The sequence below is a fragment of the Pundamilia nyererei genome, unplaced genomic scaffold (genome assembly GCF_000239375.1).
Source record: "Pundamilia nyererei isolate P.nyererei 1_Seehausen unplaced genomic scaffold, PunNye1.0 scaffold00240, whole genome shotgun sequence".
Taxonomy (NCBI): Eukaryota; Metazoa; Chordata; class Actinopteri; order Cichliformes; family Cichlidae; genus Pundamilia; species Pundamilia nyererei.
In genome coordinates this window covers 664,942-690,930 of record NW_005187641.1, presented here as the reverse complement: position 1 = coordinate 690,930, position 25,989 = coordinate 664,942, and the positions used below count along the sequence as shown (strand labels likewise).

The 25,989-nt window shown below is 41.5% G+C and overlaps 4 protein-coding genes across 9 annotated transcripts; all 4 read right to left on the bottom strand.

Moving 5' to 3' along the window:
• Positions 1 to 397: 397 nt before the first annotated feature.
• On the bottom strand, positions 398 to 7,141 carry pgap3 (post-GPI attachment to proteins phospholipase 3). Its single transcript, XM_005749299.2, has 8 exons — positions 6,714 to 7,141; positions 5,475 to 5,572; positions 5,199 to 5,351; positions 4,358 to 4,420; positions 3,854 to 3,915; positions 2,794 to 2,930; positions 2,447 to 2,651; positions 398 to 2,314 (listed from the first exon to the last, which is right to left on the bottom strand). Exons 1-8 carry the CDS (start codon positions 7,003 to 7,005, stop codon positions 2,251 to 2,253), a joined length of 1,074 nt encoding a protein of 357 aa, XP_005749356.1. The 5' UTR covers positions 7,006 to 7,141; the 3' UTR covers positions 398 to 2,250.
• Positions 7,142 to 10,152: 3,011 nt separating this feature from the next.
• On the bottom strand, positions 10,153 to 12,686 carry mylpfb (myosin light chain, phosphorylatable, fast skeletal muscle b). The gene is made up of 6 exons (XM_005749298.1): positions 12,603 to 12,686; positions 12,046 to 12,144; positions 10,963 to 11,143; positions 10,733 to 10,811; positions 10,599 to 10,647; positions 10,153 to 10,513 (listed from the first exon to the last, which is right to left on the bottom strand). Exons 1-6 carry the CDS (start codon positions 12,603 to 12,605, stop codon positions 10,412 to 10,414), a joined length of 513 nt encoding a protein of 170 aa, XP_005749355.1. The 5' UTR covers positions 12,606 to 12,686; the 3' UTR covers positions 10,153 to 10,411.
• A 2,004-nt stretch (positions 12,687 to 14,690) lies between these two features.
• LOC102195927 (sesquipedalian-1-like) lies at positions 14,691 to 18,527 on the bottom strand. 2 transcript variants are annotated; one of them, XM_005749296.2, is made up of 4 exons: positions 18,466 to 18,527; positions 17,909 to 18,019; positions 17,336 to 17,639; positions 14,691 to 15,568 (listed from the first exon to the last, which is right to left on the bottom strand). In XM_005749296.2, exons 2-4 carry the CDS (start codon positions 17,987 to 17,989, stop codon positions 15,183 to 15,185), a joined length of 771 nt encoding a protein of 256 aa, XP_005749353.1. In that variant the 5' UTR covers positions 17,990 to 18,019; positions 18,466 to 18,527; the 3' UTR covers positions 14,691 to 15,182. The 2 variants fall into 2 exon arrangements, with proteins under 2 accessions (XP_005749353.1, XP_005749354.1); XM_005749297.2 differs by having other exon boundaries at positions 18,374 to 18,483.
• Positions 18,528 to 22,672: 4,145 nt separating this feature from the next.
• LOC102194887 (zinc finger and SCAN domain-containing protein 2-like) lies at positions 22,673 to 25,464 on the bottom strand. Of its 5 annotated transcripts, XM_005749293.1 has the most exons (4): positions 25,400 to 25,464; positions 25,214 to 25,296; positions 24,382 to 24,593; positions 22,673 to 24,302 (listed from the first exon to the last, which is right to left on the bottom strand). In XM_005749293.1, exons 3-4 carry the CDS (start codon positions 24,590 to 24,592, stop codon positions 23,407 to 23,409), a joined length of 1,107 nt encoding a protein of 368 aa, XP_005749350.1. In that variant the 5' UTR covers position 24,593; positions 25,214 to 25,296; positions 25,400 to 25,464; the 3' UTR covers positions 22,673 to 23,406. The 5 variants fall into 5 exon arrangements, with proteins under 5 accessions (XP_005749350.1, XP_005749349.1, XP_005749348.1 ...); XM_005749292.2 differs by having other exon boundaries at positions 25,214 to 25,453; XM_005749291.2 differs by lacking the exon at positions 25,214 to 25,296 and having other exon boundaries at positions 25,400 to 25,443.
• Positions 25,465 to 25,989: the final 525 nt, after the last annotated feature.

Below are 25,989 nucleotides of genomic sequence, written 5' to 3'. Positions count from 1 at the left end.
TTCCTCGATGCACACATACCACATACTCTGTTTGTTAGCATTTTGAATACTATTCTTTTTTTCATATTTAATTGACATGGGGTAAAGTTGAATTTGTGCAATATAAAGACAGGATAAATCCTAGGTGCAGATAAAAAACAACCCCTGCTTAATTTCTTCTCAACAAAGAACAATTTTATTTATTCCATTACTGAAGATTTTTTTAATTTTTTTTGGTCAAACAGATGTGAGGTGGAGGAAAGTACACTTGGTTAGAGAGGTGACCGTGCACAGGGCAGCAGGCAGGGGGCAGCAGACGAATGAGAGAAGGGATGCGGTTACTGGCAAGAAAGAAACAGAACAATGGAATGAAATCACAGAAAAACTGGAGTGTTTTCTACCAGTTCTTCAGGAAATATTTAAGCTATTCAAACAGATTTTAATTCCAATGAAAACACAATTTTCTCATCTGTGGACAAAGGGACTTTGGTAGAAAAGCAAAGATTTTGTGTTAAAAGTGCTCAAGGGGCTGACAGATCTTGCATTACTGAGAATATAAACCATTTTGCTGCAATGATAAACACTATGCATTATATATAGATTGTTCTATTCATAACTGTTCAGTGTCTCTGTCGTGATTTCAGGAATCTTTTTCCCACCCAAACCTCTCTGTGCATTTTGTCCTCTTGTCTTCCCCCACCCCCATCGCAGGCTGTCAGCGAAGCTAAATATACCCGTCTTCTCACACGCATTCATGCAGCAATCCTTCAACATATATGCGCTCACACATCAGCGTGATCTAGCTCGCTCACACTCTGTGATCCAGTTTATGATGCTAAAAAACGACAGCAACAATAACAAAAAAAACCACAATACAATGTCCTGTCAAGGCAACATGTACACACATACTGGTCATTGTTCACATTCTCACACAGCAGTACAAAGGCATGGGCGCAGTTTCACACACAAGCACAGTAAGTGCACGCACACCCCCGTGTAAAGTGCACGCATGGAAGGGACGCTCTGAAGGACGAAGATGTACATGGAATGAATTCGAAGCTTAACATGCTCAGTGATACCCAAGTTATAATGCAGTGTGTAAGGCCGATTTGTGGATGGAGGAGGTTTAAAATACTGCAGAAAGAAATGCAACCAAGTCAAAATTAATGGGTGTACAACAACTCATTCACTCACACACACTCGCACATTAACTAAGCCCTGAATAAGACACTTTATGCTGGAAAAAATGAGAACAAAAAACAGAAAAAGCAAAAACATACAGCTTCCTGTTGCATTGCTCATTTTTCCTAACTCAATCATTCCTCACACTAAAAGGCAATCCAGGTGAATAAAATTAAAAACACTTACGATACTTCAAAAAAAAATAAAAATCACCAAAATGTAAAAGAAAAAAAGAAAAATCAAGCAACCAAAGTGAGCAAAACTGCCAATAAACTGAAGCACAAATTGGTCAACATCAGAATTTTTAAAAAAGACGTAAAGGCAGGTGATTAAAACAAAAATAAAAGTCTGAGTGACAATGAAGGACACGGCAACAAACAAAAGCACAGTGGAAACAAGAGAGGCACAAAAATAAAGGTGTGAGGGGGGAGGGAGAAAGACACAGTCAGCTAGAATGGCCTCCAACATCCCCCCCCCCGCTTCTCTCACTCTGGAACAATCAGCTGCCGGCCCCCCTTCACCGGGGGGCACCTCGCTTGTGTCTGCCAGTCCACTTTTGGCACACATGGAACCCAACACATGTTGCTCCGCCACGCCGAGAGGCCCGACCAATGATAGGGTGCCATCTATTGTCAGCGCATCGAACTGCTGTTTGGATGTCCAAAGACGCTGGTGAGTGTCAAAATTATGGGATTGGGAACTCGCACAATTACGCAAAAACCCGAGGAGCGTTTGGAGTGAAGAGTTGGGTCTGCTCTGGGTCGAAATAAATACTTTTTTCCTTCATCCTGTCGTGCGCTTACGAATGACGGTGAATGAAAGGTAGCACGCATCATCATTACAAGGCAAAGTGGAGTGAGCGTCACATTGTGTGGTTGGTTTTTTTTGTTTTGTTTTTTTAAAATGAGAATTTACCCCAAATAAATACAAGAACATAAAAAAATGTAAACAAAGTCTGCGTTGATGAACGTTGCGGAGATATCATGCATGTCATCTGGGAGGCTGAGCTACTTCAGTGTTCGGGTGTCCCGCTGCCCTGACTGGAAAGGTGCGAAGGTGTAGGCAAGGTGAAGAGGCGAAGAGCTCCTCCTACTCGACTTTTACACCCAACTTCTCTGTGTTTAGTAAGTAGAGGCTGTCGTCTATGAGGAAACTGGAGGAAGAACAAAGTATCGATTATTCACCATAAGGTAGTTGCATCTGAGTCCCCTAACATTTCTCTCAGTATTAGTGCCAAAACACTTATTTTCTCTGCAATTCCATCTCTCGCATATTTTTTACAAACCTGTAGAAAAGGAAATGCACTGGGATGGTGCTGAGGTGCCAAACAGCGTGGGCGTCTAAGACCCAAAGCAGTGGGGGAAAGTCCAGAAGCTCCAGCAGGGCCAGACCGTGGAGCAGCACCACCACCAGGCCGCACTTCCACCAGTACGGCAGGGTCCGCCGGTTCTGCCAGCACCAACAGAGCCACCACAAGAGGTTTACCATGCCTTTAAAGCCCAAAAAAGATGAGCAGAGAGCATTAAATCACAGATATCTGAAAGAGCTGATGCCTGAAGGACAGCAGGGAATGAATTCCTCACATATCAACCATATACAGGCTTATAGGTTACTTGTGGAAATGGACTCTACCGATTGTGGCGTTTGCAGCCATGTTGTAGCCGTAGTCAAAACTGACAAAGGTCAAGTAGGACACGTGTGAGGTAAAGACCAAAATGAGCAGGACTCCAACCATGCTGGACACACCGGGTCGCTTTAGGCCCAACGTTCTGGCAAAGAGAGGAAGGAAGGCAAGTAACGTGAGCATATTCAGCAAAGTAAGACAAAGGCTACGTTCACACTGCAGGCGAAAGCGCATCAAATCCGATTTTTTTGACCCTATGCGACCCATATCCGATCATGCTATGACAGTGTGAACGGCACAAATCCGATATTTTCAAATCCGATCTGGGTCACTTTCGTATGTGGTACTGAATCCGATACATATCCGATGTTTCAGAAAGCGACTGCTGTGTGAACGGTCAAGTCGCATTAAATCCGCCTTTTACGTCACCGACACAAGACCGAAGCCAATTATCAGCACCGGAGAAGACATCGCGAACGCTTCCTGGCCATCCAGTGTAGTTGTCAGTGAAACTGTTGGGAAGACAACGTAAACATTTTATTTGTACTGTATAATCTGCAGATTCTGACAGAAATCTACAGCTATCCTTTGAAGCACCGCTCCTCTCTTAAACGGCAATAAGGATCATTATTAGGTTATTTACATTATTATGTAAATAACAAAATAACTTAAAGCAAAAATTGGGAAACGTGAAGTCCGAAGTCTTTATATTAAGGCCATCAGTCAAACAATACTGTTTGCTCTGGGTCTAAACAGAGCGCGTTGCGTGTGACGTCTTCTTTTGCGCATGCGGGCCGCTTTGAGCGTTCACACTAGAGCGCGTTTGCTGTCGCATTTTATTTGTAGTGTGAACGAGCAGACAAAAAAATCGGATTTGATCAAAAAATCGAAATTGAGCATTAAGACCTGCAGTGTGAACGTAGCCAAAGAGTTATAACGACCACACTTGACAAATATTCTCTCTCGTTTTTAATCCAACTTTATCCTAGAAGGTATTTGAACCAGGATTAATGATTACCATCTAGAATGTGGTTTCGGATGCCAGTTGGGTGTGGAAGGTTTGCTTACCTGACGCAGCACAGGTAGATTGAGTAAAGAATGACTGCTGTTGCGCAGAAATAGTCCATTTTCTATAAGAAAAACATACAAAATCTTAACTTAAGATCAACCAGTGCTTGTTTACAGAAACTACACCGCGCACAGCTCGAAGGTTGATCAGTAATGGCATTAGGATGTTGCTCATTTGCTAAGCTCATTAACCAATCAAAGAGCAGAATGCTCATCTCAACAGGTGGTCTGGCAAGTGGAAATGTACATTAGCAGTTTTCCTCTCTCGGTGTACATTAAAGTAAAGCTTTTATTTATTATTATTAAAACTAGATCATGTGACTGCATGTAAAACTGTAAAACACTGTTTAAACAGTGTTTCTGGCAGAAAACAAGCTGACTGAACACAAGTAAATGGAACAAAACGGGATTCAAAGGTGGGAGATCCCCAGTAGGACACACACAAATCAACTTTTTTCTTTTCTTTTTAGGGTAATAAGTTACTAGAGGTTTAAAAGCCCTTACCTCAGTGAGATAGGTGTCCCGCGTGTGAAACACTGTGGACCAGAACCAGGCATTGAGAGATACCTGAAAACCCCCCACAAAGATTTAAATATTAAAGTCTGAATAACTCATTGTTTGGATAATTTCTGCATCAGACATAGAAGTTTTTGATAGAACGCATTTTTTGTTTATCATTTTAAAAAACACAGCCTATTAAACGCAACCTATTGGCCAGGTAATCTAGAAGCGCTTTCTATTAAGTTAGTAACTATTTCTTGAGGTATAACGCTGGGCAGTTAATAAATAACGGGTCAAGCAGATGGGCTACAGTAGCACAAGACCACACCGGCTGCCACTCCTGTCAGCTGAAAACAGGAAACTGAGGCTACGATTTATAGAAGAAGATTTAATATAAGATTGAAAACTTTTGTCCTTTCTGATGAGTCTCCACTTCTGCTTCAACATTCAGATGGTAGGGTCACAATTTGGCATAAACATGTCCATGTCCATCCCTTTATGGCTACAGTGTACCATCATCTCATAGCTGCTTCCAGCAAGATAGTGCAACATATCTCAAAGTTCAAATCCTCTCAAATGGCCTTCACAGTTACTACATTTCAATCCAGTAGAGCACCTTTGTGATGTACTGTGATGGGAGACTCAGATCAGGGATTTCCAGCCACAAAATAAAATCAGTCTATCCAATCAGTGTACAGACACAGTCAGCATATAGACAACTTTGTCCTTTAGGTGATCAAGCATAACAAAGATAACTGACTTTTTGCTCTTTTGAAGTACAATAAACACAAACACACACTTTTTTAATGTTCTCCATCACATCCGGATACAGAAATCAACTCACCAGGGAGAAGGCGTTGATGGTGTGGTACATGGGGCTCTGTCGTGGCACCGTGCTCCGATAGCGCAGTAGCATGAGAAGGCAAGCCAGGCCGTTCAGCAGAGAGGCCAACGCGGATGCCGGCTCCTCAAAACACAAGAAGCGTGCAAACGGCCACTGTAGGGAAAAAATAATTCGTCCATAATTTCAGATTTGACTGAAATCAATGAAATCTCACAGAATACATAAAAGTGGACAGCATATCCTTTATTGATCAACCTTGGGTAGGTAGTAACAAACCTTGCCGTGGAACTGTGGGACCCTGTACCCCTCAGCCTGGTAAAGGCCGACTGTGGTCCACATGCACTGATAGCGGCAGTCATCACGGCATGTCCAACCTGAACAAAGAGAGGAGCCGAGTGCAAGCACGTCAGAGCTGCAAATTTTGGTATTGATCGGATACAACTAAATACAGGGCCAGCATTGTTGACACCAATAACGATATCTGAATCATTATTAATTTGCAAACTCTGAACATAGTTTAATGACCATTAAATCGCTGTAATTTTTTTTTAAATTTCTACAAAAATTAGTTAACACAATTCAAATAAACTCAACTTTACTTGTAGCACCCAGTCACGACAACAGTTGAATTAAGGTGCTTTATATTGCAAGGTAAACGCCCTACAATAATACAGAGAAAACCCCAACAATCAACCTTATGAGCACTTTGGTGACATTGGGAAGGAAAAACTCCCTTTTAACAGGAAGAAACCTCCAGCAGACACAACAAAAGACATCTTTCAGATTTTCATGTAATTTGAAACCAGGTGTTTTGGAAACCTGGAATGCAAATGTGCCTGTCTCTACATCATGTTGGGTCAGAGTCTGTTGTTTAAATGTGCTATAGGCTATAAGTCAAATAGACGTGCCAGACAACACAACAAGATTCACACGTTTTTTGTTTGGTTTATTTATAGCCCATACTTGAGGTGTATTTTGTCAATAAAATAAGCATGGAAGCGGTTTCAATTCTTGTATAGCAGTGAATAAACTTAAATACACAAGCAACTACAAAAGGCATTCCCTGGATATTTTATACAACTTTAAGCATAGAGGTAAAAGAAAACAATTAATTAAATATTTAAAGGGGTTGCCTTTTGGCTAACTAGTTGTGTAGACACAGCACAGAAAAGATAATAATGGCAGAAGGGTGGGGTGACAATAGAGCTGTTGGGAGAGCTTGACCAGCGTGAAAATCTGGTTTTTAGTGTTGAAGGCCATGAAACAAGGTCACAGTTTTCTTTTTAAAGGCATGTGAAGACTAAAAGTCACACATGTAAGCATCAGTGCAAAGCACCTGCATGCACGAGTGACTATAATGAATGTAAACAGCAAATTAATGGGGGTCAGTTAGCAAATGTTGCTATACAGATATATGCATGTACGAGTTGCCACAATATTGATAAGCACTGATGGAAAAATCTATTGCTAGCAAGGTAAGTTAGCTTAACTTACCTGCAGACAAGAGCAACTCACCTGTCAGCGCCATGTACTGCGGCTGGGCAGACAGGAAGCCGTTTAGCCGAGCTCCGGTGCAGTTTGCGCGGATACACTGCTTCACACAGTCTCGGTAAACCGGCTCCTTGTCGCCTTGAGAGGATTGCACAGTGGTCACCGACATCAGGAGCAAGAGGACGGTGACCACAGCGGGGAGTGTGACAGATGTGCCGCGGAGTGAAACCACAGAGGCCATGGCGGTTCTTCTGGGCCCGTCAGGATTCACGAAGGCACGACCGGACGACAGCGGCGTGAAGCCTACAGCGCGCATCACCACGGGGCCATCCCCAGTTTGTGCGGACAAACCAGGCCTGAAATGTGTTACAGTACCGCTGATGGACCGGGAAATGCCCACTCTTCCTCTGCTCCCCTGAGCACAGCCAAGTTTCAAACTCGAACAGCGTTTCCTGTCGACATTTCAAAATTAAAACAACTTTCCCGGAAGCGTATTTACTCAAGTTGTAGTAGCCTATATCATACAGGTCTCAGCTAGTATAACTTACCAAAATTCTTCTCATAAACATAATTTCTACATCGTAATACGGCTTATTTGATAAATTCTGGCTACTATCTTAAGATTGGTTGCTTTTATTTTGAAGGAGGTAAGTTTTGTCGCAAAAACCTTTACATCCTGATTCAGTCCGCAACGTCACCAGGTCACGTGACCCATTGATCTTTTGATTTTTAAATAATAATATTAATGTAATATAATAATAATGTAAAGTATAATATATAAAATTGTTATGATAATAATAATAATATGTTTATTTTATTGCATATAATACTAACCATTTGTTACCATTTGTTTTTCAATTTTTAGTTTTATAATTTCTCTAATTCATTTTTTCTTCCTGTCCTTTGTACTGCTGCTGTAACAAATGAATTTCTCCAATGATGGATTAAATAACGTTTATGTATAATAGTTTATTATTATTATTATTATTATTATTATTATTATTATTATTATTATTATTATTATTATCATAACAACAATAATAGTAATATCAGAAACTGCACCAGATTTGTCTGGGATTCATTCATGACAGGAATTCATTAATATATTTAGATTTTATTTTTTGCAAAAGTTTTTTTCCTTTCCTGGAAATGAAAATGGGAATTCCATTTTTTAGTCTAAATGAGGTATTACACTGCAGGCAGGCCAGTTTAGCATCCAGACTCTTTCCCTTCAGAGGTGTGTTGTTGGAATCATTGCAGAGTGTTTATCATCTTAATGGTTTTATATAGCTTTCCAAAACATGTATCATTCAGCTTTAATGGTCCCTTCACAGATATATAGCTTGTCTGTTGCACGTGCACTGATCCAGCTGTGCGCCAATAACAAACCAGCTTGGTGAGATCCACTTTTTCCACTTTTCACTGACTCTGTCGTAAAGAGCTCATGGCTGGGAAGATGAGGCCATTTCTCAACAATGTTTAAATACTTCCATTTCTTTCTTTTCATGATTGAGTTTTATTTTGCAGTGCAGTGTCAAACTGTGCTCACTGACAGTGACAGCAGATTTTCTTTTTCACAACCGATTGCCATGGTTTTCACTAGGAAATCACGTCTGCTGCTTGCCACAGCATTTTGTTTTGTTTTTTGGTCTTATCTCCAAATATTTTGAATCTTCTGATAATATAAATAACTGTAGATGGTGTCTTCATGCATGCTCAATCAACCAGATTAGTGAATCCCAAAAGGTTGATTCTGTTTATCTGAACGTAGCGTCGTCAGTGGGAGAAACGTTTCGTAACTCATCCAAGTGACTTCTTCAGTCTCAGCTGAGACTGCAACTGACGGAAGAAGTCACTTGGATGAGTTACAAAACGTTTCTCCCACTGACGATGCTACGTTCAGATAAACAGAATCAACCTTTTGGGAACTGTAGATAGTCTTCTTCTACCATCATTTTTCCCTTTAGGTGTCTCCATGGATCATCTGCCGCCATCTCACCCTAAAGCTAGCATCCTCTTAAGACACCCCAACCCTCTGTATGTCTTTTTATTGGAACCTTCTCGATAGATCTCCCTTTTTTCCTCCTGGCTGGCAGTGTCATAGTCACTATCCTTTATCCAATATATGACACACAATATGTCTGCCTTTATTCTCTCTATCATATCAGCCAGCTCTCTCCCTTTCTCCTAATTCCTACATTTAAAGTCCCTACTCACCATCTCCACACTCCTGCCTCTCCTTCTCCCCCTGCTGCCTCCTAACACCTTCACCCTGTTGTCTTCCTTTGTCTTTGGCCATCAGTGGCTCAATTTCCACTGGCACCCCACTGGCCAACAGTACCAGAGGTGGTTGTTAATAACCTGGACCCCAACCGATCCGGCGTCTAAATCTTGTTCTTTTTGATCTGGTTGGGGGTGGGGGTTCAAAATTCCCAAATTCTTTGCATTTCTGTCTCAAGAAAAACGATTCAAAATTCTGGAACTTTCTGTATAATATTATAAATTTAATATGTGAGTTTAAATCATTTGAAAATCTGATTTTGTCGCTATTTTATCCAACAACTTTTGGTTTTACTACTCACAGGGTGTCACATTTATTGGAATCAAGGATTGAAGTAGATTCAAAGGTAGACTACAGTTCTTCTGCTTACTATGTTGGTTTGTACCTTTACCCTGAAAATGTGGCACCCACCCCTGATTTGGGATCATAGATTTATATTGAGAAATGGGATGATGGATAAAGTTCACACTGATAATGCTTCACCATATGCATAATACAGTCAGTCGGTGCTCCACAGTCACCCGGCAGTCCTTTCACCCGCGCTCCCACTTAAACCAAGAGACACAGTGTGGTACGAAAGATAGTGGATTTTATTTGTACTTCTTTATTTGTTACAGTGGAGACACAGACACAGTCACAGCAGCAGGAGTGGAAACAGCAGTGAGGGTGAGGTGGGGGGAAAGAAAAATCAAAAACAAAGCTGTTTTGCTTTTGTTTAGCTTTTTTATGCCCAACCACTGTCTTTCACCATCTCTTTCTCTATTTACAAGACTTTTAAAATCGTGCTTTCCTCTTATTACTGTAACCTTTCCTTTCGTACCTGTGTTTAAGAGAGTGACAAAATAAAAGAGAGGGGTAGGCAAACTATTATAGCGCAGTACTCCCACTCTTTTACTGTGCACTCCTGGCTGGTACAAACAGAAGGAGGGATCCATTAAACACTCTGTGCCCGGTTGAGACTAACAGACCGCCGGGGCCAGACTGCTCGCCTGTTTCAAGCAAGTGACTGTGCATGCACCACAGCACCCAAGAGACGTTTTGACCAACCACACTGAACTGCATATGCATATATATGTAGGAATGATGCATGCACTGTTGGCCTCAACACAGGAGGACAGAATGAGTCATGGGCGAGGAGGGGAGGGAAAAGATGGAGGAAGAAGAGGCAGGGACAGAGATAGAGAGAGTGTTTCGGTGTCACAAGATTATTTTTTATTGAAAATAATCCCATGTTCCCCTGTTGGTACTCACACACAAACACCCCCACAGCCTCCCGTCCTCTCACTGAACATCTCGATAGAGGAGACAAGTCTTTTCGTAAGAAGAAAGAGCCGACCCGGGCGCGAGTGTGTGCGAGGAGGATGTTTCATTGGTGGAGAGGAGGAAGAATTAAGGGTATGGACAAGTGTGGGTTTCAATAGAGGTAAGAGATGTCGAGGATTTATTCCTCCTTCTCCTCTCCGTGTGTGATGACGTAGCAGATGTTCTTGTAGTCAACGTTGCCAGCCACATCAGGGGGGAAGGCAGCCCAGAGGTTCTTCATCTGCAGATGAAGAGGAAATGAAGAAATGCGTTACAGCCTGGCAAAAAACAAGGGCCAAATCGTGCTGCAAGTCCGATGAGCTCACCTCCTCAGCGGTGAACCTGTCGCACTGGGTGGTCAAGAGCTCCTCGAGGCTGGAGAGGGAAAACGCAGGAAATTTAAGATTAAGATGAAAGATTACAGCAGGAAGAGATGGAAGATAAACGCAAATAAGCTTACAATTCCTTCTTGATGCTGCCAGTGCCCTCGGGGTCCAGGACCTTGAAAGCGCTCACGATGACGTCCTCAGGATCAGCACCTATGAAAACAAAGGCATAGAAAAAAATAATAATTCAGAATTATGTTAATCACATAACATTAAGTGTTTAGATAAATAACAACCATCACCTTACAGCACCAAGTATTTCATGAAATAGAATACAAAGGACAACTGATATGTGCCAACACACCCTTCAGCTTCTCGCCGAACATTGTCAGGAACACGGTGAAGTTGATGGGGCCGCTGGCCTCCTTCACCATGGCCTCCAGCTCCTCATTCTTCACATTCAGCTGACCCATGGTGGCCAGCACGTCCCTGAGGTCGTCCTTGCTGATGATGCCATCTCTGTTCTGGTCGATGATTGTGAAAGCCTGGCACAGACCGGGAGATTAGTCAGAGTTCAGCCAAACTTCAGCTAAAATAACACTTAATTAAAACCAGTGAAAACTGAGATTCTCACATTTCTCACAAGTCCTTGTTATCCAGCTTGTTTTTCATGATTATTTGTGCGAGGCACTCTGCCAATGTAAATGTGTAACTGTGGAGCAGTTAGCTCCTTCTCCTTCCACATAGGAGGGCGTATCACCCAATGAAACCAAAGATGGCATTGCAAACCTTTTGGGACTTGGCAGCTGGTCAGCCACTTGTCTTTCTAAGGTGTTAAAATGGCTTGGGAATGTGAGACAAGCCCTTTGCGACATTTAAGGAGAAGGTATTGATTGCAGCTGTCATCCTTTTGCCTTGTGACTAAATCTTATGACCATGTTACCAATGTTCTCTCTGCTTCTGAGGCCTCTTAAGGTCCTGCCAAGCTACTGTTGACATTGTATTGTCTTTCATTTAGATCTGTTACTGAAGAAAACCCCTACAAATGAATCCTGATTTCTATAATCTACTGATAACGACACTATTTACCTTGTTGATCACAGTGCTAAAACCCCCCAAATTCCTTCAGTTTCAACCCTGAGCTCCCCTTCCCCTGTGCACCAGCTGTTGGGCCACATTCCAGTGGAGTCACGGAGCGAGTGTCTCCGAGGAGAATTCCTAAGCTAGCATAGAGCAGAGGTAACTGCTGTCAACAGGAGAGCTGAAATTTACTGTCCTGCCGTGCTGATGAAGGCATTTTTTGCTGTTGTGCCGCTAAAGTGACGAGATCTATATCTTCTGACAGCTCTCTCACGTTACATTCAAGGTCATATGATAGAGTGCTCGGTTACATCACCACCTTAGAAGGTACTATAGAAAGCCTGAGGTGTGATGAGGAAAAGGTTACCTCCTTGTACTCCTGGATCTGGCTCTGCTCGAACATGGAGAACACGTTGGAGGATCCACCCTCACCCTGCTGCTGCCTCCTCTTGGCTTTCTTGGGTGCCTGTGATATGATGTGAGGTGTAAGAAAAGCCATACATACATGACATGAACTAAAGAAGCAGATCCTGGTTAACTCTCAAAATCATCATATGAAGAAAAATAAATCAATCAAATTTCTTCCTGATAAATTAAGCTTGGATTGGCAGTTTTGCCAGTTGAATCTATCTTTGGGGTAATGACTGAATTTTTCCCCCTCTTAAAAAAAATTATAAACTTTGAAACAATCACCCAATTTAGAATCTATGTAATGTGTTGAGGAGTACAATAATAAGGAATAGGTGCTCCCGAACTTTAGCTCAAGGCAGCAGATAACACTGACACTGGCACTCCTTCAAGTTCACTTCCTGGGATGTTGGTAGTCCAGATAGCAAATATCTTAATGATACGCCCATCTCATCATTTTAATGTAGACAACATCCTAAAGACTTTTTTTAAACCCTATGAAGTGGCCACACTCACCATCTCTCAAGTTTGTGAGGTTGTTGTTGGTCAAGAAGAGAAGCCTACACCAAGCCGATGTGACTGACATGTAGGTATTGGATGCCTGGGGTCTTATATACTAGCCCATAGGGGGCTAACTTTAGCCACACCATCAGGTTTGGCAGGAAAATAGAGCTGGGGTATAGTAAGAAAAAGAGGGAGGAGCGAGGAGGTGGCTGGGGGGATCGGTTTACTGATGATCCAAAATAGGCCGCAGAAGTCTTGGAATGAGGTGAATTCAATGCCAACAGTGACTTTGGTGTCATGTGCGGACTAATATGGACAGACGGGACACGGTAAAGGACAACTGAAACGTCTCCATTTTACTTACTGAGTCTTTGTCGTGGCTATTTCTGTCAACTTTATATATCTATTGTGAGACTTCAAAGCCCAGTGCGTGATGGCAAAGTGTCGCTGCTTTACTGCTTTAATACAGACACAGATGGGACAGTTACCCCGCAATCAGCACGGCCCGCTGCCTTCTATTAATTAATACTCCAGTGCTGCTCAATATCTCAGCTAACATTTCCTGAAGTCATCACCTGTCTAAATGATAGGTTTGATCTGAGGTTTGTGGCCATGGCCAGATCATTAGTGGCCATCAGGGTGTATAAACAGTTGTGAAACCTGAAAACAGTTGGCTGACGGACATTGGTCCAGGTCCAGCAATGACACACGACCACTGGGTCTCTGGAAAAAGTGACCGTGCATCAGTGAGAAATCCAAACAGTCCTTTTAATACTGCCTCAAGTAGCTGGAAATGCTCAGTGGAAAGAATAACATTGAAAGTGTGACTGGGAGCGGAACAAAATAGATCACAGAGGCCACCTTTACAGGGACTAAAGACAAAACAGGTGCTCACACCCAGGATAGTGAATCATTTTCTGTTTTACTGATTCAAGTGTAAGAAAGAAAAAAAAGAAACAGGCAAAATGATGATTGGACTAAATGACCAGCTTTACCGCCACGGGTGCACTAATTTGGGTTACTCCTCGAGGTTCCCAGTATAGTTGCTTTAGGATAGGAGGACAGTGACCCACCCACTAAACCCCATATATGAGTATCATTGGCTGGCCATCAATCACACAACTGTACAGCTTAGGTATGTATGTATTGGTATCCCACGCTGGCGTGAAGCGATCCAGAGTCTTAGCTGGCTCGTGGGCGTAGCGTTTCACGTGGCAAAATATGACCTAAATTATCTGCAATGTTTTGTAATGATGGAAAACGAAGCGCCCGATTGGCAAGGAGGAGGCAAAAAAATGTGTTGTATGTGAAGCCGATAAGCAGCCAGCTCAGCTGTAGGCTCGAAGGTTGAAAAAAGAAGCGATGCAGACACAGAAGGAGAAAGACCGAGCAAAGACCATGAAGACAAGACAGCTGTACAGACTGAAATAGCCCTGCTGCCCTCCTGCCATTCTCTTTCTCAGCCATTTCGACCCCCTTCTAAAATTTAGCGGACTTCACCCTTCTTGGCCCGTGTTGCCCCCCAGCCAACTGTCAGTCCTTTTTTACCCTGTCACTGGTAAAATTGTTTAAATCTGTGAGGCAAAATGGACTCATTAGGTCATCAATAATAATAGAGCCCAAAGGGAAATGTTTCCTCGATCGGACAATTCCTGATTTAAAATGGAAATGTGGCCAACTTTCAGCTACAGATTAACTCAGGCCTTTTTAATGGCTGGCAGATTTATTTCTTATAAACACGCCAGGTATTATCAGCTCTGAAGTAATGAAGCTGTTATTAATAAGCAAATTTTATATCACCGTTTCACAGTTTCTTTCATTCTCTGTCCTCGGTGAAATTTGTTCGGGCATGTTAAGACAGACGTGTCAAACATAAGGCCTGCCAAAGACTCAAATCCAGCCCACTGGAAAGCTTTGTGCGAAGGAAAAACTCTGTTTTTACAATGTGTTCACAGTAAAAAAAAAAATCAACAAAAGAAATTTACATTTTCTGTGAATTAACAGAAAATTGCAGTCTAGTTTTAAGCTACCAGGATCCTTTCTGTAATTTAACACATTTATTTCTTACAGTTTAATCCCAAAGAGTCGTGCGGACACATTTCTTTCATTTGCCACAGCAGCATTTCTTTAGTAAATGTGTAGTTAAACATTAAAGGACAGAAAGAACAGTTTTACTGATCCAGCCTCCTTAAAATCAAAATGTGGTGTATGTGGCCCACAGTGTAACACAGGCTTGACATCCATGTCTTAAGAGGAAGGTTTTCACCTGAACTGGTTAGCCATAGTATGTCCAGTATAGAGACAGTAGACTAGCTGGAGCAGATGGAGGTCATATTTCAGGTGTGTGACTTTATAAAAATGCCAACTTAGGAAATAACATCATTGCAGTGACAAACAAAGGTTAATAAAACAGATGATCATAGATCATTTATTGACTAATCTATGAAAAAGTAAAAAAGAAACAGCATGTTTCTGGAAGAAAACAAATATAACTATGTCAACTATATATTACCGACACATTTCTAATCCAGTGCACGTATGCATGATAAAGCTTCTCTATAAGTTAAGGGTTAGAAACAAAGCCAACTTTTATCATTCAAAATCTATCAAGTTTTCTTCCTGAACATTCGCACCGCCGTGTCCTTTCTTTGACCACATGACAATCAGTTCCTTTACTTCCTTTCCATAATCTTCATGCAGCTGGTTAAAGTCGTACTCCCCAATCGTCTGAAATGGATCAAACATAGGCACCGCGTTGGCATTCTTCTTCGATCGCAGTTTGGGTGATTTCTTACTGGCCGTCTTGGATGAAATGGTAAGAGCTTGTAGGTTTGGACAGGAATTCGGGCTGGGTGCTGTTCCCAGCGCAGATGAGGTGCAGGTGTTTGAGGTCACAAAGACGGCAGCAGGCTGGATGGCGCTGAAATTTGGCATGACAAAAGGTTTGCTTGGTTTACTGGAGAGTGCACCAAGTGCATCTGAAGAAAAAAAACAGTGAAATATAGAAATTAAGGAGCTGAATGCACATGAAGAGAAAGACAAAATCTGCTCATGCTGCATGTGTACGGCAGAGCTCCATCCACTTGCTCAATGACGCTTTAATCTAACCTTTAACTCTACAATCAGTGGGTGATCTATTCCAGCTGTGGGCTCTGGAATACTGAGAATCTCTTACTGATCACTACATGCTCAGAAAATGTACACAAATAAAGAACTGTGTCGTACATGCTAAGCAAACAGGTGCTAATCCAAGTTTTTTCTGTCAGTTTTTCTACATGATAAAAGAAATGCTGCTTTCTTTTATCATATCTGTAAAAACAAATATGTAAAATTAGCTCTGACTGTGTTGTAATTATAAAATGGAAATTGGGGGCAAATAACAGAATGTCTTTTTTTTCTTTTTACTGTGAACCTGCTGTAAAAACCATTAATGTCTATAGCATACAATAAAAAAAAAAACAACAGAAAAAAACCAACCAGGAAATCCATGTTGTTTCATTGTTTATCTGTTTCTTTATTGACAGTAGTGTTACAGGAATGACCATGGGGGAGGTATTTATCACTTGGAAAAGCTGTAAACTTAAAAAAAAAATACAGTTAAAAGTTTAACATTTAAAGTTGTCCTTCACATTTTCCAAAGCTCTCTAGTGGGCCAGGTAGGAGTCTTTGGCTGGCCGATTCTGGCCCCTGAGCCTCATGTTTGACACCCCTGAACTAAAGCTTTAGTTTTTTGTTTTTGTAAAACCTCTTTAACTTGATCTTTGTGTCTAGTTTTAGTTTAGTTTTTATTAGTTTCAGTTTTAGTTTTAGTCTTTTTTTGATTATAGCTGTAAGAAGGGCGCGTGTCAGAGGTGGTGGTTGACTCAAAGTGTGTCACAGAATTCTATCACACAGAAACTCTGGATATTTCCTCTATATTTTCATTTTTATTCACAAAATCATTTCAGTTACTTATACTTCTTTTCAAAAATCTAGTTTTTATTTTAGTCCTGTACCTCTCTCACACACACACACACACACACACACACACACTGATAAATGTATTTTGCCCGAGGATTCTTCAGTGTACAGACTAAAGGAGCTGGAGATCGAACCATCAACCTCCCAGTTGGACGCCCGCTCTAGCACCAAACATAAATCTAGTACGCTTTCTGTTTTACGAGAGCTTTATGCTCACACCTCATGGTCAGGACATCAGGTCCATAAACGGATTCAATGACTGATATTAACTTAATATCAGTTATTAACCACTTAAGTCAATGACTACTTAACAGGTGAAACTAACCGTCATTTTAGCCAGTTTTTAAGCAAAACGCCCCCAAATCTGTGAGAGCATTTCAACTTTGTTTTAATGAGACGTGTCTGTATATGACATGAGATCGATTTTGTGGTGGCTATGAGAAATTTATGACCGATCTTTAGAACAAAGCAGAACGATCAATAACAAATATTAACAATAAAAACTTGGTTGAAATGAACTGTGCTCTCATTACTACTCTGTTAATAGATAAAACATCAGTAGTGATCATAATGATGCGACTGATGCTGCGAGATCATAATATGTGCGTGTACGTGTGTGTGCGCGTGCGTGCGTGCGTGTCTACAGTATGTACCACAGTGTACCAGGTGTCTGATGTAGACAGTGATGCAACGCCTCTCGCAGCTGCCCTCCAGAACAAAGGCTGCTCTCTTTAGCCCCCCCTCTCCCCAGCAAAGATAAACCCGCTCCATCTTTCTGCCCTCACCTCTGTACTTCGACTCCATGTCCACTACAAGCAGGGCCAGGTAGCTGTGGCTGGCTGACAGCAGGGCTTTGATCCAGCTCTCCTGACTGGCCTGGTTCTCCGCGGCAAACTTGTACGTCCGCAGCCCCGGCTCGCTCCACACCAGCGAGAAGGCGAAGTTCTCCTCGGACTCGCACAGCTGGACGGTGCAGCCCTCCAGAACAATCACTCCGACCAGATCCCGGTCGGTCTGCCGGTCTTTGTAGAAGAGGAGGTTCCCCTTCAGCACGAACCAGCGCTTCTGATAGGAAGTCTTGATCTCACCCTGTGTGTGTGTGTGTGTGACAGTTGTGTTTTACTGACTGCTGTACAAACGCCTTGTGTACTCAATTTCTTACATAACTGATTTGAGGAAACAGGCAACCCAGTGGGAGGTGAAATGTCACAGAGATTTTGAAAGCTGAACTTAAAAACAGTTTTTAAAAAATCCCCTCTGAGTTTATTTACTTTAGATGACCTCACTACCCTTTCTGTTTGTTTTTCAAAACGATACGTTAATCAGGTTCCCTGTAAACCTGAGCCAGGGCGTCTTACCTTCTTGTACAGGTACCCTTCCTTATCCACAGGTGAGTTGCAAGATTCAAAATAGGTGAGGACTTTTTCATCAATCTTCATTTCAACATCTCAGTGTGCCCGGAGCAAAATCTGCCACGCACACACCACAGATCGAAAGAAAGAAAAAGAAAGACTTTATGTACTTCCTCATGTTATTGCTGTGACTATTTATAATTATGGAGAAGTTATGTTAACAATATTTTAATGACCCATTGTCGCCCAGCGGCCAAATAAGCGCCCTTTTTCCGCGTTTTAAACAAGGAAATGCATTCATATCTCGGCGTTCATACTCAACAATAAGAATGACTGCTTTCTTTTCTACAACAGAAACTTAAATACAGTCGTGTTTCGCTCGTATTCAGCCGAAAACACGGCGATCGCCATGAATAAGACGAGTTTTTTTAAGTAAGGCGTTTACGCGCGCCTGTAGTAACACAAACTTACTCAACACCAGTCTCCGTTGGCAATACGCCTAAAAGTTGAGAAACGGAGAGGCCGATGAGTTTCTCATATCCACATGGTTCTTGTTTACTCACCTCTGTGAAATGAGAAAATGAAGCCGTTCCTCTGTGAGCGTCTGAGTCAATCAATCGCTTCCTGGTAAGGTGAGCGCAGCTACACGTAAACACTTTAAATAAATGGGCTGGTCCCCGGGTTTTATCACTTAGGCTAGAAACCCTGTCAGTTTACCCAAATCAGTTGTAAATGTGTCATACTTGTAAAATCGGCTCCTTTGATGCAGCTAAAAGCAATTCAAATGCTGAAGTTTGGCACTGCTGTTGTGTAATTCAGCGGTTTCGTCTTGCAGAGTGGCCCTCTTACAAAACCTGCATTGCTTCACGCTGTTTTTATTTAAAAGTACTTTAAAATTTCATACGAATGAGGATCAAAAATCGACCTTCTTGATTAATGAAAATGGTCTTCTTGATTGGTGAAAACCTGATAACATAAATGCACACAATGAACGATAAACAAAATTATAGTGTTGTGCAAAAGTCTCGAGCCACCCCTGATCCACAGTCAAAGCTCTTTTGTGGATGTTGGATGTTACATTCTCTGTGAAGGTGACCCCACACTGCTCCAGTAATAATGAGGTCCAGGCTCCGGGGAGGCCAATCCACTGTGTTTTTTCCATCCAGGTGCTTCTACTGTGTTGGCAGTGTGTTTGGATCATTGTCATGCTTAAAAGTGAAGCTGTTACCAAGCTGATATTTCCCAAGTGGAATTTTATGGTGGATCAAATCTGTGGGAGTTTTCTGCTTCCATAATTCCATCATATGATTGTTGGGGGTTTCTCCATGTTATTGTAGGGCCTTTACCTTACAATATAATGCAGCTTGAGGTAGCTGTTGTTGTGATTTGTGGAAATGCAGCTCCAGACATGACAGAGCCGCCACCGTGTTTCAGTGACTGTAAAGACTCACTGTTGTGTCTCCCTCCTGACCTTTAGCATTTTAATTCATCACTCCATAAATCCTCTTATGTAAGGAAAGCATTTTCAGATATTGTTTATCTTCTGTGGATAGTTTTGTAAGTCTGCTACTTCCTAATTTCTCCTCCACTTGTCCAGTTTAAGGACACACTGAACACCACACTGTTATGTCAGGGTTTTGGCTAATAGCTCTTTGGGAATGAGCCGGCTGGTACAAAAATGCAATTTTATGCCTGTTAAACTTTTATCTTTGGTAATATTTTATGCCGTTAAAAATATGACGTTTTTAGGCCACTAATAACTACAGACACAATTAAAAACTGATTTTTTGCTAAGTTGTCTGTTATGTGTGGTTCACCCCTTGAATTATGCACATTTTTACGCTTTATAGGTCAGTGTTAAGTGGCTTAACAAACAAAGGAAAACATTTCCTGTGAAAATGTCCAAATACAAAGACTGGACTGGAGTGAAAAAGCAGCGAATGTCCAAATAGAAACCTCCAGAAAGCCTGGAGAACTCTTACTCAAGACCATTTAAAAAATGACAAAAAGTCTGACTGCTTGGAAGCAAAACATAAAGAAACGAGAGGTGGTTCAAGACTTTTTTGCAGTACTGTTAACATAATGCATATTCTCTCGTGGCATTTGAATCTCACTTGTGCCAGCACCTGTGGTTTCTCAAACGCTTCTGAGTGAACCGCCGCTTCAGAAAACAATGTTGATGTGCAGATTGCTTTAGGTTATGTGGTCACTGTTGTTTTTAGCAGAAAAACCCTGCTGACACATGCTGTGCAAAAACCCAAGTGGGTGCAAATGTGATAATTACTTACACAATATACTTGTGGCTGCTGACCAGTCTGCTGAAGAACAGTTTGCTTAAAATGTCACTCACTGAGCCATCGGTAATGGTAATAAATTAGTTTATTGCCTTTGCTTCACAAACCAAGTTTAACTTGCAATACATATGTCCAACCATCAGAAAGCCTTTAATCAGTCTGGAAAGTCGGGTAGCTTTAATGACAATCATGCAATTCAGATTTTTAAAAGGTTTCTCTGACATTTACCGAAATGACGACACATTCTGCAGGTGACCGAAAGAGGTCAACTCGTCGAGTTAACCTCCTTTTCAAACCAACGTTTCACAGGAAACTGTTATAACGGAGTCAGACCTAGAAGACACATCAATATAGCATTTGTAATGCTGGTACCATAGGAGACAAAGAGGCTCCTGCACACCATCTAACTTGCAAGAACATATTTATTTCCTTTTTGTATAGCCAAAACTCTGTGTTTTAAACACTTTGCTGCTTCATTTCTTATTTAGATTATTTCTTACACGTTTCCATGGGTTACAGGCTGCAAAACCCTAAGATCCACTGAAGCAGTGCAGCATGAGCTAATGAATCACTTACTAATAAGTTACAAATTAATTTTCATTGAGAGTGCCATTAGAGTTCCTCTCTCTTTGTGGGTACAGGCTGTCAGCTGATAGAGTAACTGTTTTTTGTGATTTTAACATGACCTATGAAGCGGTTATTTCAACACCTGGCCGGTATAAAGGCAATATGAAAGGTAGAATTTAAGCTAAACAGCATCATCAGCCTCGATCCACCTTGGTGGTTTTTAAACTTCTGAATTACATTTTTTTCTAATCAAACTGTGTTAAATTTCACTTAAATAAAGGTGAATTTCATCAGTGCAAAAGCATCAGCAAAGTAAATTTACCTGAGTTTTATATCATATATTTCACCTGGTTACCCATCTCCACCACTGCTTCACCTAATTTAAGTGGCCACGAATACCACAGCCTGCTCTACAGCAGCACAACACAGCACAGTACTGTACACTGGATGTAAACACTGCTAACATAGCAGTTTAGCCTGCACTGACCTGTGTAGTATTTTCATACCATTTACATAACACAAAATGATTCCAATTCAAGTTTCACAACTTGAAATAACCGTTCAGCTACAGCAAAACATCCTGCACAGATCTAGCTTCTGATAAAAAAACCAAAAACAGAACAAGAACCATTAACGTAACAATACATGTAAAGCTTTAAATTTCTAGCTTGTCAACTGTCGCTCTCTGAGTTTATAGCTTTTGAAAATAACCTCGTCATCCTCTTATTATTTTTCTCCATCTCTGAGAGTGATCTTATTACAGATTCACTTTTTTCTCTCTCTGAAAAATAGCAGCTGTATCTTTAGCTTGCATAGCCAAGCTGCACAGACAGTTTGTGTGTTTATTGCTGAGCTCTTTGAAATTACCTGCCACTTTAAACACAGTTACTCCATTTATGCTACAGTACTCTTCCTAAGTAAGTATCTCCATGGCATCAGCTGGAAGGACGCCAGACTGCAGCACATTCATTACTCATTAACCGAAGATGTGGGAATGAAACTTTAACCCTTGCATGTTTCCATGGCACAGAAGCACAATCACAAGCATTTCATCATCTTCTTCATAACTTCTGCAATTCTTTGTGGCATGCAGGATATCAGCTTTTGAGATCTGCATGATCAGAGCTATCAAGCCGATCAAAGCTTTTGGGCTTCTGCTTGTCCACTCATGGACAAGTCTCAGTTGTTGTGTCCTTGGGCAAGACACTTCACCTACCGCCTACTGGTGATGGCCAGAGGGGCCGATGGTGCGATATGGCAGCCTCGCTTCTGTCAGTCTCCTCCAGGGCAGCTGTGGCTACAACTGTAGCTGCCTCCACCAGTGTGTGAATGTCAGACTGAATGAATAGAGGAACTGTAAAGCGCTTTGAGGGTCTCGAAAAGCGCTATATAAATGCAATCCATTATCATTATTATTATTATTTCTTTGACTATCCTACAAATGTCCTCCAAGCCCAACTTCTTCCCGTGATCCAAGAGCAATCTGGTGGCAATTTTCCAGCATGATGGAGCAAAGTCTATCAATAACAATCCCCTATGAGCAAGCACTTGGTGAGAGGAAAGACTTCCTTTTAGCAGGAAGAAACCGCCGGCAGAACCAGGTTCAGGGAGGGGTCATCTATTTGAATCTTATAAAATGCTTATTATTGTTCTTCATAATATCATAGAAACATGTAAAAAAATGCAAATAATCGAATTTTTTTAAATGAAGCAGCAGTGTTTATGAAACATTTGGGCACAACCCAACTTTTAGAAGTCACATTCCCTCGGACCTTCACAAGACATACATATAAACACATTTTTAGCATACATAAGTTCGATTAGATTTCATAGGCCATACAAATGTATCGCTGAAGATTTACAGACTCTAGTTTCTTTACAAGCTGTTTCAAATGTAGCTCCAATAAAATCTTAACATCTCTCGATCTAAATGAAAAGCTCACATTTATATATAAACCTGCATGCTTTTGTGCCTTTCTTTTTACATTTCTAGCTTTATTCATTACACAGGGTGTATCAAAAGGAATAATCTGTTGTCAAAGTGCTTTAACTGTTCAGTCGTTCACCTGTAATGACTGAAACATTGTTTCTTTAAAAAAATACAGCCTTTCCAAATTGGATGACTCTTTTGATACACCCTGTGTAAACCACACTGATGCCCGGTGTTTATTTATATGTCCTGTGTAGCACCTTGAGAATGTAATTAGCTGAAAGGTGACAGAAGCTTCCTGTTTAAGATCCTTCTCTTGAGCACTGACATATATATTCTTGCAAGTTACAACAATGCATGGAAGCCCATCTGCTGCCGTCTGTTATTACAATTTCAACACTCGGTTGAGTTGTGTCACCAAAGTAACACTGCACGGATATGATATACCAGATATATCAGATATAGAGAGTATGCATTTTTTTAAGACTTCCCCTATTTGGTTAAGAGGGTAAAAAACAGACGCCTGGCTTCTCCATGCTTAGCGTGACAAACAAAGGAGCCTTCCAACAGCTCCAGTTAGCAACAATTTAAATACACTGCAACTGTTTCTAAAACTAGGATCACAGGTCAAAAATCAACCTTTAAAAATCTCTAAAAAAGAAACAAAACTCTGCTGATTTTATTGATGTGCACTCGACTCAGTGCTGTAATCACTACCGCTGCTCCTGACACGCTTGCTGCAACTGCAGCGTCTCTCCGATGTGGATCCTCTGGTGTCTTTTGAGGTTCTCCCCTCGACTGAAGCTCTTTCCACACTGGCTGCAGTAGTACGGCTTCTCCCCCGTGTGGACCCTTTTGTGTTTTTTCAGGTCTCCCGCCTGACTGAAGCGCCTTCCACACTGGACGCAGCCGTACGGCTTCTCTCCTGTGTGGCAGCGCTGGTGGATTCTCAGGTTCCCCACCCTGCTGAACGTCTTTCCACAGACCACGCACAAGTGGAAGCCGTCTCTCCTGAGGTGCTCCATCCTGATCTGTCTGCCGTCCAAACCGGCCCTGGTGTTCTTTGCTAATCCATGCCTCCTGTGTGCCATGTGATTTGAACGAACAAAAACGAGTCCATAAGGCTCGGCGCTAGCTTGCGGCCTGAGGGTCTCGGTAGAGGTGTGACGAGAGGAGTTGCAGCTTAAATCCATGCAGCCGGTGTACTGAGATTGAAGACATGGTTGTTGTGATGACATGCAGTCTGTGGGCTCTGATTCACTTTTGATAGCAGCCATGTTTAACCCAAACAGTGTGCTGGAGTAAGGGTCTGCGCCGGCGTCCCTGGTTTCAGACGGCATACGCTGCCCCTCTAAGTTGTGCGTTGCATCTGCCAGCTGTACTTTGTGGTGGTCTGTGGACGTTTGCGCCAACTTGGACTCAGCTTGTGTCTGAATACCGCTGTGGCTGTCTTTTTCTTTAGTCTCCTGCTTCAAGACATAGTTGAGCTGGTTGCTGTTTTGCTCTGCGAGAGCAATAACATCCGAGTCATGCTTCTGAATGATGCGCCGATCCTGCTTTGCTGTTGTGTCGCACTCCTCTGCTGATGGCCCACTTGTAGTCAGGACAGCTGTGAAATTTGCAATCATGAATAAGAGACCTTAAGCAGAACAAAAATGTTACATTATCTGTAATAATAAATTCCTCACAAAAATTATATGTGTTCTCATGGGTGCTTTCTTTTGGTATCTTGTCCTGGAGCTCCTGCAGTCTCCTCTTCAGACTCTCGTTCTCTCTCTGTGTCCTGGCTGTTTTCTCCTGGTACTCTGACACCGTCTCCTTCACCACCTCCAGAACCTCCTGCACGGCTTCGGTCAGGAGTCTGGCCACCCGGGCGTTCAAACGCTCAAGTTTAGACATCCTGAAACGAAACACCACTTATGAGAACACATCTGTTTTTATATGTTCATTAAGGAGAAATGTATGATAAGCAATACCGTTGATGCTACCGCTAGGTGATTACACTCATCAACCACCTAGTTAGGTACACCTGCTTAACTGCTCATTATGGGGAATATTTTTTTGACCTCCTTAATACCAACCAAGCATAATTTAAACACCACAGCCTACCCGGTAATAAAATCTATGCTATGAAGAATTAAGGCAGTTTTGAAGGCAAAAGGGGGTCCAACCCGGTGCAAACAAGGTGTACCTAATAAAGTGCCCAGTGATTGTATATGACAGCACTGATGGGTGCAGTTACCTGTTACTTCAAACAACGAATTAGAGCCACCTGTTCTTTCAGAAACCAGTGATTACCTGTCCTGTTATTAAACCGTCATGCAACGCAATCAAATGATTTCCTACTACACTTCCATTCAGCTACATTCACCTTATTTTGGTCCGAGATTTAAAACATTGTAAACAGGTAAAATGATGGTTACTCATCTTCTAGAACCTGAAATACGTGGCAGTGTTATCTTGTAACTGTTACTAATATCAGTTTTAGATACGAGAATATTTTTAAATCTCCAGGAGTACCTGTAAGCTAGTCCCGAAGTTAGCTTCGTATGTCAATGTTTTCCGTTTAAACATCCCAGAGGTCCAAACACTTGGTCATAAGGCTATCGTGTTAGCAAAAATATACATAAATAAATCAATTTTAATGACAAGTAATTTATCCTATCAAACTTGTAAAGATAATTTATTAAAAAAAAAAAAACTGACAACATGTAACAAAGCAGATCCACGAACAGCAAAAACAATCTTTAACATCCGGAAGCAGAACTCTGATCACGTGTGCAGAGGGGTTGTTTTCAAAATAAAAGTCCGAGTGAAACGCTTCTGTCTTCTTCTTATCATACAATAAATTGTGATATTGTGAATTATTTTGTTATATTAGGCCATCCTGAACCCTTAATTGTTTTGTGACATGACAGAGCCAATAAATAAAATATCACATATCTATATCTGAAGTCACAACAAAAGCATGAATACTGTCTCTGCACCTCAAGAATTATTACAAGAAGCCAAAATTAGGACCCTAATTGTAATCTACTCCTAACAGTGGCACATTATAAAGAGATCAAATTATTTTTTGAAGAGAACTGAGTTCATCCTATTGCTGAGGTCCTCCAAAACAGTCTCAGTTTCCCATCTGGGTCTTTGGTAACATTAATAACCCATACCTGCTAAAGAAATATGTTACAACATCATAGAGTAATCAAATTAAATAAGTGACCCTGAACTGAATAAGTAGAAGAGATCCCAATTGGTGGATATATTTTAGAAATGAGCTGTGGCTTCCAGTAGGTGCC

Excerpts from the sequence above, each read along its gene's own strand:
- mylpfb (XM_005749298.1), bottom strand. Across the intron at positions 10,812-10,962 it reads GTTCGGCGAGAAGCTGAAGG|GTGCTGATCCTGAGGACGTC; the intron begins GTGTGTTGGCAC and ends TTGTTTTCATAG. Across the intron at positions 10,514-10,598 it reads ACAGGTTCACCGCTGAGGAG|ATGAAGAACCTCTGGGCTGC; the intron begins GTGAGCTCATCG and ends CTTCATCTGCAG.
- LOC102195927 (XM_005749296.2), bottom strand. The coding sequence starts at position 17,989 with ATGAAGATTGATGAAAAAGTCCTCACCTATTTTGAATCTTGCAACTCA. Across the intron at positions 17,640-17,908 it reads AAGGGTACCTGTACAAGAAG|GGTGAGATCAAGACTTCCTA; the intron begins GTAAGACGCCCT and ends ACACACACACAG. Across the intron at positions 15,569-17,335 it reads CATGGAGTCGAAGTACAGAG|ATGCACTTGGTGCACTCTCC; the intron begins GTGAGGGCAGAA and ends TTTTTTCTTCAG.
- LOC102194887 (XM_005749291.2), bottom strand. Across the intron at positions 24,303-24,381 it reads TGAGAACACATATAATTTTT|CTGTCCTGACTACAAGTGGG; the intron begins GTGAGGAATTTA and ends CAAATTTCACAG.
- pgap3 (XM_005749299.2), bottom strand. The coding sequence starts at position 7,005 with ATGCGCGCTGTAGGCTTCACGCCGCTGTCGTCCGGTCGTGCCTTCGTG. Across the intron at positions 3,916-4,357 it reads GGGACACCTATCTCACTGAG|AAAATGGACTATTTCTGCGC; the intron begins GTAAGGGCTTTT and ends TTTTTCTTATAG. Across the intron at positions 2,931-3,853 it reads ATCTACCTGTGCTGCGTCAG|AACGTTGGGCCTAAAGCGAC; the intron begins GTAAGCAAACCT and ends TCTCTTTGCCAG.